Source organism: Orcinus orca, chromosome 11, assembly GCF_937001465.1.
Source record: "Orcinus orca chromosome 11, mOrcOrc1.1, whole genome shotgun sequence".
NCBI lineage: Eukaryota > Metazoa > Chordata > Mammalia > Artiodactyla > Delphinidae > Orcinus > Orcinus orca.
The window spans coordinates 49,958,089-49,975,002 of record NC_064569.1 but is presented as its reverse complement, the minus strand read 5'-3'; the positions used below and the strand labels follow the sequence as shown (position 1 = coordinate 49,975,002).

The following is a 16,914-nucleotide window of genomic DNA, read 5'->3' as shown; positions in this document are numbered from 1 at the left end:
AACCCTTCCCAGTTAAAATTTACTAAGTTCTGGTATAATATATGATCATGAAAATGGGAAAAAGAAAATAAGCAATATGATTAAAAAGCAGTTTCTAGAACTTTAGAGAAAGGAGGATATAACATTGAGCCTACTTTAGTGAAATCCTAAAAGAGAAACTATGAACTTTAAACTACCAATTTGTTACCTTCTGGAATATTCCTTAGTCTTATTGCAGATGTATTCCCGAAAAGGGGTGGGAATGTATATGTATTATAAATTACGTAGAAGGCTATCTTTTTTTTTGTAAAGGAAATAACTTAGAATGCAACTGGAAAACTTTTTTTTTTTAATTTTTATTTATTTATTTATTTTTATTTTTGGCTGCCTTGGGTCTTTGTTGCTGTGCGTGGGCTCGTCTCTAGTTGCGGCCAGCAGGGGCTACTCTTCGTCGAGGTTCCCGGGCTTCTCATTGGGTGGCTTCTCTTGTTGTAGAGCACAGGCTCTAGGCGCGCGGGCTTCAGTAGTTGTGGCACGTGGGCTCAGTAGTTGTGGCTCGTAGGCTCCAGAGCGCAGGCTCAGTAGTTGAGGCTCATGGGCTCTAGAGCACAGGCTCAGTAGTTGTGGCACACGGGCTTAGTTGCTCCGCGGCATGTGGGATCTTCCCGGACCAGGGCTCGAACCCATGTCCCCTGCACTGGCAGGTGGATTCTTAACCACTGCGCCACCAGGGAAGTCCCAAAATTCTTATTTCTTAAACTGCTGTATTGTTTTGAAAAAATAAATACGAATGAAAAAATACATTTTCTCCCTTCCTTTCTTTGTATATTTAGTAGTTATTGAGCTTTTAGTAGTTACTGAGTAATTCTATACCAGGGACGCCCTGGAATACCATAGTGAATGAGACACATGTGAGTGTCCAAGTAGGCCGATACAGACACGTCCGGCAATTCCACACCAGTGGGATAAACACTGTTGTAGGGGATGTACAGGGGCTGAGGTGGTCCAGGCAGGCTTGGTGAGGAGGTGATGCTTCCACTGAAAACTGAAGGATACTCAGTTCTCCAAGCAGAGGGCCAAAAATGAAGGCAGAAGGAAAACATGACACTTACAGGCTTACAGGTGAGGCAGAGTTAGAAGAGAGAGGACGAGAGCATCCCCGACCACTGACAAGGAGCAAGAGAGGAGCAGCAGCTAGATCATGCAGAGCCCCTGAGCCCATGTCAGCATCTGGAAGACGGAAAAGGACTTTAAGAGCAGTAGGGGGTGATTGAAGGTTCTATGCCATGACGGAATACAGGTGTATTTGCAATGAAATTGCAGATTTGCGATGCTTTAAAAGCACTGTGTTCGTGTAACTTGGGATTTGTCAGTCCTCTCTGGTAGATCCCCAGCTGCCTTATTCCCAGCTCAGACCCCTGACGTCAGTGTAGTCCCTCGATGCTGGTGTGACATTGAGGAGGTGCTCATTCCTCAAGTTTCTCAGATCTGACTTTATGCGTCAAACCATGCACTCTTATCTGAAAGCAGCTGATGGCGCTGTTTCGAGTAAAGAAGAGGGTGAGGGAGAATCGGGCCCTCGTATCCGTTTCGGAATAAATGTATGGCACGTCCTGTTTGATCATGATACTTTCAAAAGTGGACCTGAATTCTCTGTTAATGTCTCGGTCCCATTTCAAACACCATACAGCTCACTCCAACCTCATATTTTTCCTTGAAATGTCTCATGAAGTCCTCTCTCCTGGCCCAGTGGTACTACCCTGACCGAGGCCCTCTTTGCCTCAGGACAGACCTCTGTGAGCCCCTTAAATTCTGGTGCTTCCTTTTCGTGGTGCACCTGCAGAACGTGTCGGCATCAGTGCTCCCTCAGCCCGGCTCTCAGCACTTTCAGGGGTGGAGGTACCTCATTACTCCTCATGCCCCAAGGCAGCAAACTGGGGCTCCTGGTCTGCCTTGCTGGACTCCAGAACCTCACCCTGACCTGAACCTAACCCTCAAGGTCGGCCTTAATCAGGTCACTGTCCACATGGGCCTCCATATATATATATTTCTCTTTTCACCTACATTGCCTATTAGTTTCTCCCTTTTCGCAGAATATTCTTTCTTTCAATCCACCATTGCCCAAGCACGTGGACAGACAGTCACAGACAACATGATGAATGCTGCAGTCAGGGTGGGCACAGGGGGCAGTGGGAGCTTCCAGGAGGAGGTGACAGTTAAGGTGATTACTAAAAGACAGGTAGAAAAAAAAAAACAACAACCAAACAAACAGAAAAAACGGTAGGGCTTCCCTGGTGGCGCAGTGGTTGAGAGTCCTCCTACCGATGCAGGGGACACGGGTTCGTGCCCCGGTCCGGGAAGATCCCACATGCCGCGGAGCGGCTGCGCCCGTGAGCTATGGCCACTGGGCCTGCGCATCCGGAGCCTGTTGCTCCGCAACGGGAGAGGCCACAACAGTGGGAGGCCCGCGTACCGCAAAAAAACAAACAAACAAAAAATAAATAAAATAAAAGGTGGGGGGGAGGTGGACGGGGAGCGGTAGTCGTGGTTTGCTGTGAGCTGCAAGCATTGTAGTTTTGCATGGGTGGGATTTGGGGTAAGAGATGGAATGTGGAGAGAGAACCAGAGCCTGCAAACCCGGGCTCATAGCCTTGAGTCAGCTTGCAGGGCAGGTGGTTAGGCTGGTAAAAGACAGTGATCAGATTTTGTTGTTTTTTGAAACACTCAGGTTCCAGAGTGTAGAAGTGGATTCGTGAGCCAGGTGTCCATCAGGGCAAGCCTTCCCTCCAGGGCTGGGCGGAGCGTGGGGGTGTTAGAGCATGGACTCTGATCCCAGCTGCATCGCTTAAGAGATGGTAACCTGGAGTGGTTACCCTCTCCGTCCCTCATTTTCCTCCTGTAAAATGGGGCTAGTAACCACACCTCATAGGGTGGTTATTCATAGGATCATAGTAAGGATTAAATGAGCGAATATTTGTAAAGCATTTAGAATATCGCCTGTCAACTGATGGGAAGGGGGCTCTAGGCCCGTAACTGGCTGTGTCTGTGCCTTGTGGTCTTTTAGACTCTAATAGCTGAGCTGGCATCTGAGTGTGTGGGGAGAGCCGGCTTTGTCGTTATTTCCCCACGTAGTATATCACTCACTTGAAGTTCCTGCCACAGGAGGACAGTGAAGATTTTGAAATCTCTTGATGGGCTTGGTTTTATCTAGTTCAAAGGCTTTCAAAATTTTATTTTAAACTGTCGAATTCTTTTATCCACAATCTTTTGCAAAACCTTGATGTTCATAACTGATGAAACTGTGCTGCTCTGGTTGGAATAATAGTCATAGGGACTCATCACTTCAACAGCCACTAACCTTCCTCTTTCCTAAGGTACCTATTTAGAACTAAGGAACACGGTTTGGATACCACTGGTCTGATCAGTTTAGGGAAATGTAAGTGACTCATCCGAGGTCATACAGTGAACCCATGGCAGATTTGGGACTAGAATGTAGGTCTCCTGATGGCTTAGCAGCCCCCTGTGACTGCTCGTTAGAACCCCCTGGGAAGCGTTAAAGAAGACGAATGGTGGGGTGCCACCTTCAGAGACACTGCTTTTAATGGGTCTGGGCTTGGCCCCTGCATCAACCTGTGCTGGATTTTTTCAGCCTACACTTGATTTGTGGAAAGCAACTTTCTTTGTGGAAAACATTATGTCTTACAAGTTTTAGCTGTGAAAATGATTAATTGCATTTAAAAAATTTGCTGTACCAGACTTTATAGCCCTGTGCAGAGGTGTTCTCAAAAGGAGAATGTTGAGCCCTTCTGAGCCCCACGTCAGAAGTCCCTCAACCAAGCTGCCTCGTGACAGTTTAAAAATTCCCCAGATATTTTGTCAGCTGGTGGTGGTTTCGGTAGCTGCAGAATGCTCTGCGTCGTTGAAGGAAATGGTTGGATTACTTGTCAGAAATATTACAGAGTTGCTTTTTTTTAAATGTAGCATTCCACGGCAGTGTGGCTCGTTATTTCACGGGGCTTGATCTTCTTTGATTCAAATCGTGACTCTGGAAACATGATAAAGTTTGGTGTCACAGAATCTGTGCCCAGACACTGACATGACTGCTGCTATCCTGTCTCTCACCTGCCCCTGCTGCTGCTTCCTCAAAGGTGTTTGCTGGGTTTTAATTTAATGAGGTATAGAAGGACTGTGTGCATAGGTTTCACTCAGGTGGCCTTGGGTCCTTTGGGGAATTGGATGTGATGAGCAAGGAATCCTTTCCTTTTGCCCCTTTCCCCTATTTGTGGGGATGTAATATGGCAGTATGTACTTTACTAATGCAGCAAGTAACAGGAGCTAGCAGTGGGGTTGGCAATCCTTGCAAAGTAGTGATGAGCGTAAATGATAATTCAAAATGTGCAGATGGACAATGCTATTTCTATTGGTGACCAGGTCACAGATACTGCTAATACCGCTGTGCGGTGTTGCCTTACATTCTCAATATGGGGAAATGACAAATTTCAGAGGTCTGTGGAGATAAAGATGGATTCATGTGAATTCTATCCACAGATGCCCTGAATTAAGAACATTTTCCTGGGGGTTCAGGTTTATTCCCAGTGGATATCCACTTCTGCCTACTTCAGATTCTTTTCTGTGCCTGTGCCTTACTTATGTGGGCTCCTTCTTCCTGCCACGTATGCCGCAAGTCCCAGGATACCATGTACCCATGCTTCTCCACGTGCCCAGCTCTTGTTACAGAATCTCACAACAGTGACTCATCGAAAGGTCACAAAGCCCATGTGACAGCTTTTCCAGGGCCTGTGCAGCATCCCGAGCCAGACCTCAAGGGCCCAGGCTCCTGCTGACCTCCTGCCCCACACCCTGCTGACCTCCTGCCCCACACCCTGCTGACCTCCTGCCCCACACCCTGGGCTGCAGTTTTCAGCCTTTTTGGCAAGAGGGTTATGCTACCTCCAGGAGTCACTACTGTGACCCAGGCAGGAAGAAAGGGGGAAGGATAAAGGGGGAAAGACCAGGCCCATTGATTTGTCCTTTTTGTCAAGAAATCTGTAAGTTTCCTGGAAGTGTCCACCCAGGACACTTCTTGCAGCTCATTGGCCAGAGTTGAGGCTGTGTGACCACACAGAGCTGCGAGGGAGTCTGGGGTGTATTTTTGGTGGATATGTTGCTGTCCCAAACAGAATCAGTAGTGAGGAGGAAGGAGGATAGACCCGGGATGAGCAGCTACCAGAATCCGCCCCATCACCTGAGCCTCCTGGTGCTTCCCTCTCCTGGGCTGCCATATCACCTCTCAGTCCATCCAAATTCTACTTGTCCTGTCTTCAAGGTCCACCCCTCCCCCACTTCCCCAGCCCACGCTGGTCTATCCTTCTTAAACCTTGAACTTGCAGGATTAGCAGAGGCATCAGAGTCTTGTAAAGAAGTTCCCTCACCCCCGCCACTCTGGTGAAGAACTGAAGCCCAGAAAATAACTTACCTGAGATCATACTGTAATGGTAATGATAGCAGCACCCCCAACGCCACACACGCACACGCACACACACACACACGCACGCACGCGCGCATGCACATGCATACACGCATACACACGCACACACATACACACAGCAATGCGCACGCAGCACGCACGCATGTGCACACAGCAGTGCACACGCAGCATACACGCATACACACACACGCGTGCATGCGCGCCCAGTTGCTCCAAATGTGTTACTTAGCTGCTGACTAGGCATAAATTACCACTTAACCTTCCCAGTACCTCTGCCATAAGGTAGCTATCACCTGCCTTTTAGTTGCTAGGAAACCATGGCACAGAGGTGTTAAGCAACAGGGACGTCCAGCTCTAGAGTGACCCAGACAGGGTCCAGGGCCTGGACTGCCTTCCTCTCCTTGCTCTGTCTCCCAATCAGCTGATTGGTATTGAAGATGCCATTTGAGTCCAGATCTTCTAATCCTTTGGTCATTGTTTTTTCCACTTAACTTTCCTCTGAGATAATGTGCTTGTTCCTTCTCTTTATGGTGCTTTTAGTCATTCATAAGTGTTTCTTCCTGCCTGGATTTGATTGAGTGTCTTATTAGGGTGGTAGTTACCTCCTAACTGACATCCTCACTTTCACCCTTTATTCCGTCCTAATCCTCGCAGCGTATCTTGAATGACCTTTTTTTTTTTTTAATCTTTATTGGAGTATAATTGCCTCACAATATTGTGTTAGCTTCTGTTGTGCAACAAAGTGAATCAGCCATATGCATACATATATCCCCATATCCCCTCTCTCTTGTGTCTCCCTCCTACCCTCCCTATCCCACCCCTCTAGCTGGTCACAAAGCACCGAGCTGATCTCCCTGTGCTATGCGGCTGCTTCCCACTAGCTATTTTACATTTGGTAGTGTATGTATGTCCATGCCACTCTCTCACTTCGTCCCAGCTTACCTTTCCCCCTCCCCGTGTCCTCAAGTCCATTCTCTATGCCTGCGTCTTTATTGCTCTCCTGCCCCTAGCTTCTTCAGAACCATTTTTTTTTTTTTTAGATTCCATATATAACTGTTAGCATACGGTATTTGTTTTCCTGTTTCTGACTTAACTTCACTCTGTATGACAGACTCTAGGTCCATCCACCTCACTACAAATAACTCAATTTCCTTTCCTTTTATGGTTGAGCAATATTCCATTGTATATATGTGTCACATCTTCTTTATCCATTCATCTGATGATGGACACTTAGGTTGCTTCCATGTCCTGGCTATTGTAAATAGAGCTGCAAGGACCATTGTGGTACATGGCTCTTTTTTTTTTTTTTGCGGTACGCGGGCCTCTCCCGTTGTGGAGCACAGGCTCCGGACGCGCAGGCTCAGCGACCATGGCTTACAGGCCCAGCTGCTCCGCAGCATGTGGGATCTTCCCAGACTGGGTCACGAACCCGTGTTCCCTGCATTGGCAGGCAGACTCTCAACCACTGCGCCACCAGGGAAGCCCGGTACATGACTCTTTTTGAACTGGGTATATGCCCAGTAGTGGGATATGGTATTTCTATTTTTAGTTTTTTAAGGAACCTCCATACTCTTCTCTGTAGTGGTTGTATCAATTTACATTCCCACCAGCAGTGCAGGAGGGTTCCCTTTTCAGCACACCCTTTCCAGCATTTATTGTTTATACATTTTTTCATAATGGCCATTCTGACCATTTTCATTGTAGTTTTGATTTGCATTTCTCTGATAATTAGTGATGTTGAGCATCTTTTCATATGCCTTTGGCCATCTGTATGTCTTCTCTGGTGAAATGTCTATTTAGGTCTTCTGCCCATTTTTTAATTGAATTGTTTGTTTTTTTGGTATTGAGCTCCATGAGCTGTTTATATATTTTGGAGATTAACCCTTTGTCCGTTGTTTAATTTGCAAATATTTTCTCCCATCCTGAGGGTTGTCTTTTCATCTTGTTAATGGTTTCCTTTGCTGTGCAAAAGCTTTAAAGTTAATTAGGTCCCATTTGTTTATTTTTGTTTTTATTTCCATTACTCTAGGAGATGGGTCAGAAAAGATCTTGCTGTGGTTTATGTCAAAGAGTGTTTTTCCTGTGTTTTCCTCTACGAGTTTTAGTGTCCTGTCTTATATTTAGGTCTTTAATCCATTTTGAGTTTATATTTGTGTATGGTGTTGGGTAGTGTTCTAATTTCATTCTTTTACATGTAGCTGTTCAGTTTTCCCAGCACCATTTATTGAAGAGGCTGTCTTTCTCCATTGTATGTTCCTTCTTCCGTTGTCATAAATTAGGTGACCATATGTGCGTGGGTTTATCTCTGGGCTTTCTATCCCGTACCATTGATTTATATTTCTGTTTTTGTGCCACTACCATAGTGTCTTGATTACTGTAGCTTTGTAATATAGTTTGAAGTTGGGGAGCCTGATTTGTCCAGGTCCATTTTTCTTCCTCAAGATTGCTTTGGCTATTTGAGGTCTTTTGTGTTTCCGTATGAATTGTAAAATTTTTGTTCTAATTCTGTGAAAAATGCCATTGGTAGTTTGATAGGGATTGCGTTGAATCTGTAGATTGCTTTGGGTAGTATAGTCATTTTCACCATATTGATTCTTCACCATATTGATTGGTATATTTCTCCGTCTGTGTCATCTTTGATTTCTCTCATCAGTGTTTTATAGTTTTCTGAGTACAGAAAACTATAGATAGGTTTCTCGCCTTCTTAGATAGGTTTATTCCTAGGTATTTTATTCTTTTTGTTGCGATGGCAAATGGGATTGTTTCCTTAATTTCTCTTTCTCATTTTTCCTTGTTAATGTATAGGAATGCCAGAGATTTCTGTGCATTAATTTTGTATCCTGCAACCTTACCAAATTCATTGATTAGTTCTAGTAGTTTTTTGGTGGCATCTTTAGGATTTTCTGTGTATAGTATCATGTCGTCTGCAAACACTGACAGTTTTACTTCTTCTGTTCCAATTTGTATTCCTTTTATTTCTTTTTCTTCTCTGATTGCTGTGGCTAGGACTTCCAAAACTATGTTGAATAAGAGTGGCGAGAGTGGGCATCCTTGTCTTGTTCCTGATCTTAGTGGAAATGCCTTCAGTTTTCACCATTGAGAATGATGCTTGTTGTGGGTTTGTCATATATGGCCTTTAGTATGATTTTCTATGTATAGTATCATCTCATCTACAAACAGTGACAGTTTTACTTCTTCTTTTCCAATTTGTATCCCTTTTGTTTCTTTTTCTTCTCTGATTGCCATGGCTAGGACTTCCAAACAGTGACAGTTTTACTTCTTCTTTTCCAATTTGTATCCCTTTTGTTTCTTTTTCTTCTCTGATTGCCTTGGCTAGGACTTCCAAAACTATGTTGAGTAAGAGTGGTGAGAGTGGATATCCTTGTCTTGTTCCTAATCTTAGTGTAAATGCTTTCAGTTTTTCACCATTGAGAATGATGCTTGTTGTGGGTTTGTCATATATGGCCTTTATTATGTTGAGGTAGGTTCCCTCTAAGCCCACTTTCTGGAGAGTTTTTATCATAAGTGGGTGTTGAATTTTGTCAGAAGCTTTTTCTGCATCTCTTGAGATGATCATATGGTTTTTATTCCTTAATTTGTTAATATGGTATATCACATTGATTGATTTGTGTATATTGAAGAATCTTTGCATCCCTGGGATAAATCCGACTTGATCATGGTGTATGATCCTTTTAATATGTTGTTGGATTCTGTTTGCTAGTATTTTATTCAGGATTTTGGCATCTATGTTCATAAATGATATTGGTCTATAATTTTCTTTTTTTTGTGATATCTTTGTCTGGTTTTGGTATCAGGGTGGTGGTGGCTTCGTAGAATGAATTTGGGAGTGTTCTTCCCTCTACAGTTTTTTGGAAGAGTTTGAGAAGGATTGGTGTTAGCTCTTCTCTAAATGTTTGTTAGAATTCACCTGTGAAGCCATCTGGTCCTGGAGTTTTGTTTGTTGGAAGATTTTTACTTACCGTTTCAATTTCATTACTTGTGATAGGTCTGTTTATATATTCTAATTCTTCCTAGTTCCGTCTTGGAAAATTGTACCTTTCAAAGAATTTGTCCATTTGTTTGTGGTTGTCAATTTTATTGGCATATAGTTGTTTGTAGTAGTCTCTTATAATCCTTTGTATTTCTGTGGTGTCAGTTGTGATTTCTCCGTTTTCATTTCTAATTTTATTGGTTTATGTCCTCTCCCTTTTTTTCTTGATGAGTCTGGATAAGAGTTTGTCAATTTTGTTTATTTTCTCAAAGAACTAGATTTTAGTATTATTGATCTTTGCTATTGTTTTCTTCATTTCTATTTCATTTATTTCTTCTCTGATCTTTATGATTTCTTTCCTTCTAACTTTGGGTTTTCTTTGTTCTCTTTCTCTAGTTGCTTTAGGTGTAGTGTTAGATTGTTTATTTGAGATTTTTCTTGTTTCTTGAGGTGAGATTGAATTGCTATAGCTTCCATCTTAAAACTGCTTTTGCTGCATCCCATAGGTTTTAGGTCATTGAGTTTTCGTTGTCATTTGTTTCTATGTATTTTTTTATTTCTTCTTTGATGTCTTCAGTGATCTCTTGGTTATTTAGTAGTGCACTGTTTAGGCTCCATGTATTTGTGGTTTTTACAGTTTTTTTCCTATAATTGTTTTCCAGTCTCATAGCGTTGTGGTCAGAAAAGATGCTGGATATGATTTCAATTTTCTTAAATTTTCTGAGGCTTGATTTGTGACCCAAGATGTGATCCATCCTGGAGAATGTTCCATGTGCACTTGAGAAGAAAGTGTACTCTGCCACTTTTGGGTGGAATGTTCTATAAATATCAGTTAAATCTGTCTGGTCTATTGTGTCATTTAAAGCTTGTGTTTCCTTGTTTATTTTCTGTTTGGATGATCTGTCCATTGGTGTAAGTGGGATATTAATGTCCCCTACTATTACTGTGTTACTGTTGATTCCCCCTTTCATGGTTGTTAGCATTTGCCTTATGTATTGAGGTGCTCCTATGTTAGGTGTATAAACATTTATAATTGTTATATCTTTTTCTTGGATTGATCCCTTGATCGCTGTGTAGTGTCCTTCCTTATCTCTTGTTAACAGTCTTTATTTTAAAGTCTATTTTATCTGATACAGGTATTGCTACTCCAGCTTTCTTTTGATCTCCATTTGCATGGAATATCTTTTTCCATCCCCTCACTTTCAGTCTGTATGTGTCCCTAGGTCTGAAGTGGGTTTCTTGTAGACGGCATGTATATGGGTCTTGTTTTTTTGTCCATTCAGCCAGTCTGTGTCTTTTGGTTGGGGCATTTAATCCATTTACATTCAAGGTTATTATTGATATGTATGTTCATATTACCATTTTCTTAATTGTTTTGGGTTTGTTTTTGTGGGTCTTTTTCTTCTCTTGTGTTTCCTGCCTAGAGAAGTTTCTTTAGCAGTTATTGTAAATCTGGTTTGGTGGTGCCGAATTTTCTTAGCTTTTGCTTGTCTGAAAAGCTTTTGAGTTCTCCATCAAATCTGAATCTGAATGAGATCCTTGCTGGGCAGAGTAATCTTGGGTGTAGGTTTTTCTCTTTCATCACTTTAAGTATATCCTGCCACTCCCTTCTGGCCTGCAGAGTTTCTTCTGAAAAATCAGCTTATAACCTTATGGGGATTCCTTTGTATGTTATTTTTTGTTTTTCCCTTGCTGCTTTTAATATTTTTTCTTTGAACTTAATTTTTGTTAGTTTGATTAATATGTGTCTTGGTGTGTTTTATCCTGTATGGGACTGTCTGTGCTCCCTGGACTTGGGTGACTATTTCTTTTGCCATGTTAGGGAAGTTTTCCACTGTAATCTGTTCAAATATTTTCTCAAACCCTTTCTTTTTCTTTTTTTAAAATTTACATTAAAAATTTTCTATACAGCATGGGCTTCCCTGGTGGTGCAGTGGTTGAGAGTCTGCCTGCCGATGCAGGGGACACAGGTTCGTGCCCCGGTCCGGGAAGATCCCACATGCCACGGAGCAGCTGGGCCCGTGAGCCATGGCCGCTGAGCCTGCGCGTCTGGAGCCTGTGCTCCGCGACGGGAGAGGCCACAGCGGTGAGAGGCCCGCGTACCGCAAAAAAAATAAATAAATAAAAACTATAAAAAAAAAAATTTTCTATACAGCAGGTTCTCCGACCCTTTCTTTTTCTCTTCTTCTTCTGGGACCCCTATAATTCGAATGTTGGTGCATTTAATGTTGTCCCAGAGGTCTCTGAGATTGTCTTCAATTCTTTTCATTCTTTTTCCTTTATAACTGCTCCTCAGCAGTTATTTCCACCATTTTGTCTGCCAGGTCACTTATTCGTTCTTCTGCCCCAGTTATTCTGTTATTGATTCCTTCTAGTATGTTTTTCATTTCAGTTATTGTGTGGTTCATCTCTGTTTGTTTCTTCTTTAGTTCTTCTAGATCTTTGTTAAACATTTCTTGTATTTTCTCAATCCATGCCTCCATTCTATTTCCAACATTCTGGATCATCTTTACTATCATTACTCTGAATTCTTTTTCAGGTAGATTGCGTATTTCCTCTTCATTTATTTGGTCTTATAGGTTTTTACCTTGCTCCTTCAACTGTGACATATTTTTTTGCTGTCCCTTTTTTTTTTTTTTTTTTTTTTACGTTTTTTAATGAGTGGGATTGTGTCCCTATCTTACTGGTTGTTGGGCCTGAGGCTTCCAATACTGGAGTTTGTAGGCTATTGGTTAGAACTGGGTCTTGGTGCTGAGATGAGGACCTCTGGGAGACCTCACTCCGATGAATATTCCCTGGGGTCTGTTAGTCCAGTGGTTCAGACTTAGAGCTCCCACTGCAGGAGCTTTGGCCCAACCCCCGGCTCATGAACCAAGATGCCGCAAGCTGCACAGGGTGGCAAAAAAGAAAAAAAAAAGGAGAACAATAGCAAAGTAAAAAATAAAATTAGATGAGGAAACTAACAGATATGTTAGCAAAAATATAAAAATAAAAACGTAGATGAAATAACAACCGGAAGGTAAAACAGAACCACAGTAGTAAAAAAGAGGAGGAGAAAAAAAAAAATGAGGTGGAAAAGGCCTTGGCTGCGGAGGGCGGGGCCTAAGCAAGGGAGAGATTTGGTTGGTGGGCGGGGCCTATGCTTAGGACCCACAAGGCTGGAAAAGGCCCTGGGAACTGTGGGGGGTGGGGCTTAGCCTCAACAGAAGGGGCCCAGGCTTGCCTCCTGCCTCTGGTCTCAGAGGGCAGGGGACCTCACGTGGGAGCCCAGCAGGCTTCCTGGGCTCAAGTGGGTGGGGCAAATGCCCTCGTCTCCTGCTCCTCCGGTCCCAGAGGTCCCCTCCCACCTACCTCTCCTGGTCTTCCTGGCCTCCCTCTTATGCCCCCAGGGCCTATGCGGCCTGGAGGGGGCTTTGGAGGGCGGGGGACCAGCCTAGGAGCTCAGCAGGCTCCCTGGGCCCAAGTGGGTGGGGCTAACGTCCTCTGCTCCTCTCCTGCTCCTTGGGTCCCAGAGGGCCCCTCCACCTGCCTCTCCTGTTCTCTCCCGGCCTCTCTGCTATGCCCCCAGGACCAACCCGGTCCAGAGGGGACTTCTGAGGGCACAGGACCCGGCCTGAGAGCTGGGCAGACTTCCCCAGCCAGTTGGGCAGGGGAAACGCTGGGCGCGCTCCACCCTGATCCAAGCCCCTGAGGGTCCCTCCAGGCACGGGAGGGCTCCCAGAACCCCTCCCCGCTCTCAGACACACCTCAGGGGCACCGGTCCTGTCCAGCCTCCACTTCTCCTCCCCCTTCAGTCCCCCCATGTCCTACCGGTTCGATTGGGGGTTCTTCCCATCTCCTTGGGCATCGGGGTCCCCCACCAGCATCCGGCAGTTGTGGGGCGATGCGAACTCTGCGTCTTCCCACCGCCATCTTCTCACCTTTAGCTTGAATGATCTTTTAAAAATACAAATAAAAATACAAATGATCTTTGAAAAATACAAATCTTTTAAAAATGCAAATCTATTTTCTAACTCCCACTTCAATCAATGGCTTTCTGTTACTCTTAAGCTAAAGTCAAGATCCTTCATGTGTCCTGGAAGGACTGAGTGGTCCAACTACTACCTCCTTCTCTAGTCTCATGTCATCTCCCTCGTTTCCTGCCTCTGTCCCCTATTCAGCCACATGGCCATGGTCCAGTCTCCTCTTGACCATCACACACCTTCTACCACGGAGCCTTTGCACCTGCTGTTGCTGCTGCCTGGTGTTCCCTCCTTTCCCCTCTTTATCTTGTGAATTTCCAGTGGTCCTCAGCCTGGTCCTCATGTGCTCAGGAAGCCTCCAGTATGCCCCTTTGCAGGCTGGCCTCACAGCACTTTGTCCCCTCACCAGAATTATGATCTTACATTTACTTGTGTGATCATTTGATCAGTGTCTGTCTCCTCCACTGGATTCTTAAAATCAGACCCTGTCTCTGTATCTTTCATCTAGTCTTTCATCCCCACTGCCTACTTTTGTGCCTGTCACAGAAAGAGTGCTCAGTAAATATTTGTTGACAAAAAACAAAAAAAAAGACTATTTTATCTCTAAGCATCTAGCACAGAATCGAGTAAAAACAGAGTTTTAAAGGGCATAAATAGAGTAATGGCATATGTCACCCTAAGTACACAGTATCTTCCAGCATCATTCTAAGATGGACCAAAATGGTGGTTACCAGGGACTGGAGGGTGGGGGGGATAAGGAGAAATGTTGGGTAAAAGGACAAACTTGCAAGGAGTAGTAAAAAAGTCCTAGAGATATAATGCACAGTACAGTGAACATAACATAGACAACAATATTGTATTATAATAATCAAACTTGATAGGAGATTAGATCTTAATTATTCTAACCACAAAAAACCACAATTATAGAGATGCTAGCTATTGCTATGATGACAACTATATCACAATATATAAATGTATCAAATAAGCATGTTGTACACCTTAAATTTATACAATGTTATAGGTCAAATACTTTCAATTAAAAAAGTAAGATAGACCAAAAGAACTTTATATAATGGCTTCAACTAAAAAAAAAGAATTCAACATTTGTTGCTGCAGGCTAGATAAGCCTAGTTGTCAATAGTGGATGTTATATGCACCTTACCTATTTAATCTCAGTATTTAATATCTTATCCCTCTAGCTACACCATAATTGAGCTGTTTTTCCCCCCCTATAGCTACTAACATCTTAGGCATATGTGACTCAAACATGGTTTTTAAAAGTGTTCATCTTGAAATAGTCTCAGAATCAACCAGCAGGTACAAGATCTGTGGTAGATGAGAGAACATGGGCCTGCACGTAGCTTTAGGGTAGGAAGAGGAAGCCAAGATGCTGAGTGACAGCTGGAAAACTGGGGGGAGTAGGAAACATGAAGAGGAGATTTGAATTGACTTCATCTTGTGAAGGGTGGACTAGACTAGGTGTTCAAGGGATAAACATGTTCCACAAATTCAGGATGTAGACATAAGCAGATGGGGCAATTATCTGAGAGTGTAAAAGCCCTATGAGGCGAAAATGGGTCTATTTATCTCCCCTTGAAGAATCTGTAAAAAAGACCTAACTTCTTCCAGAGACTCCAGGTCAAACCTGCTTGGGGGTTGCAGCAGAAGGGAGGTGAGGGGTTAGCTGTTAAAACTGTAAAGACCTACCTGTTTGCATGGAGTTTTACCTCTCACTTCTGCACATCAAATTAAAGTAGATCTCACCCCAACTGAGGGGGTGGTGACTTGGACTCCTGCCCTGGGTGGACAGGCAGGGACCACTTTCTCCCTGGGGTGGTGGTAACATCAGCGATGAATCTGGGGACCCTTCCCTAAGTGTTTTGCTCGGTTTTGACCCCGTTGTTTGCAGACAGACAACCAGATGGATGCGCTGACCCCTGGAGGTGTCACGCCCTCACCCTGGGGCAGTGGCCACTGCGTTTCTCACTCTTCCTTGTCGCCCTCCTCCCGCAGGAATCAGAAGGCGTTTCCTGCCACTACTGGTCGCTGTTTGACGGTCACGCGGGGTCCGGGGCTGCTGTGGTGGCATCCCGCCTGCTGCAGCACCACGTCACGGAGCAGCTGCAGGACATCGTGGAGATCCTGAAGAACTCGGCCGTGCTGCCGCCCACCTGCCTGGGCGAGGAGCCCGACCACACACCCGCGAACAGCCGGACTCTGACCCGTGCGGCCTCGCTCCGCGGAGGGGTGGGCGCCCCCGGCTCCCCCAGCACCCCGCCCACGCGCTTCTTCACCGAGAAGAAGATCCCGCACGAGTGCCTCGTCATCGGGGCTCTTGAAAGTGCATTCAAGGAAATGGTAGGTATCACTGAAGACTCTAGGGCAGCAGGGGCCCGGGTGGTCACTTAAGCCACATACTTGTTTCTTAGAAAGGTCCCTGGAAGGGCATGTCTCTGACCTGTCCACTTGCTGCATGGTCCCCTCCGTCTTCTCCTTTTACAGCAGGGCTTCCATTCTCAAAAGAAGTGGGCAGCAAGAGAGTTCTAGCCTCCAGTGCCGGCAAAGGTGTAAAAGAAGATGGAAGAGGGATAGTGAATGAGGTGATAGGCTTATTAAATGGACGCGTATTGCTTCTCTTTCTGCCAGCTCTTAGGGATGCCAGCTGGTAGGATTGAACTTAATTGAAACTGTGAGCTCGGTTGCCATCTGTTTTACACGTATGTACACGAATTCCAGGTGTTTGGGGAAATGGAGCTTTTAGTAAAGTGTTCAGAAGTACGCTTGCTGTACAGATCTAATCTGAGAACAGCTGTTTTCCCATGATTGGCAGTGTGGTCCCCACTGCTTAAAGCAAGTAGGAGCCAGTATCCAAGAATTCTTTGTTTTACTTGGGAACGTAGATTTGTTTGTACATTTAAATTTGAATATGTCTGATCAGGGGATTCAGCCTCCCTCCTGAGAACACACTAAGCTGCCCTCCCGGTGTCCCCTGCTTGTCCCTCTGCCCGGTGAGAATGCACATAGAAGGTCTCTTCTGTGCCACCCCCTTGAGCTCACTGACACTGAGGCAACTATTTGGGTTCCAAAGATTTTCTCTCCTGAGCAGCATCCTGCATGCAGATACAGTAGGAGATATGTAGAGATGTTATAAGGACTAGAGTAAGGTGAGTGGGCAGTAGTGTCCTTATAACCTGGAGATTAAAAAGTGATGGCAAGCTCTTAGGTAGAGCAGGAGCAGCTAGAAGCATCTCTGCAGAATTGAATGTACACCCCGTGCACATTCCAGGATCTCACGATGTCAGGTTGAGTGCTAATGAGAGGAGAAAAGTAAATAATATTAAACAGCATCATCTGATTTGTTTACAAGGCAGAGAATTGCTCATATACTCATGCCTCTAATTTGCAGTCTCTCCTCACTTTAGCTCATTTCTTCTTTGGTTCCAACGTTTCTCTCCTTGTCACATATTTACCCTTTTGAGTAGCAGGTGGTTTAA

General features: G+C 44.4%; 1 protein-coding gene across 4 annotated transcripts in view; it reads left to right on the top strand.

Moving 5' to 3' along the window:
* Window positions 1-16,914, top strand: part of PPM1H (protein phosphatase, Mg2+/Mn2+ dependent 1H) — a 264,482-nt gene that overhangs the window by 105,303 nt on the left and 142,265 nt on the right. For all 4 annotated transcript variants that reach the window (XM_049693973.1, XM_049693972.1, XM_049693974.1 and 1 more), the window contains exon 3: window positions 15,434-15,778. In XM_049693973.1, the coding sequence (XP_049549930.1) occupies window positions 15,434-15,778 (345 nt within the window). The remainder of the gene's footprint in view (window positions 1-15,433; window positions 15,779-16,914) is intronic.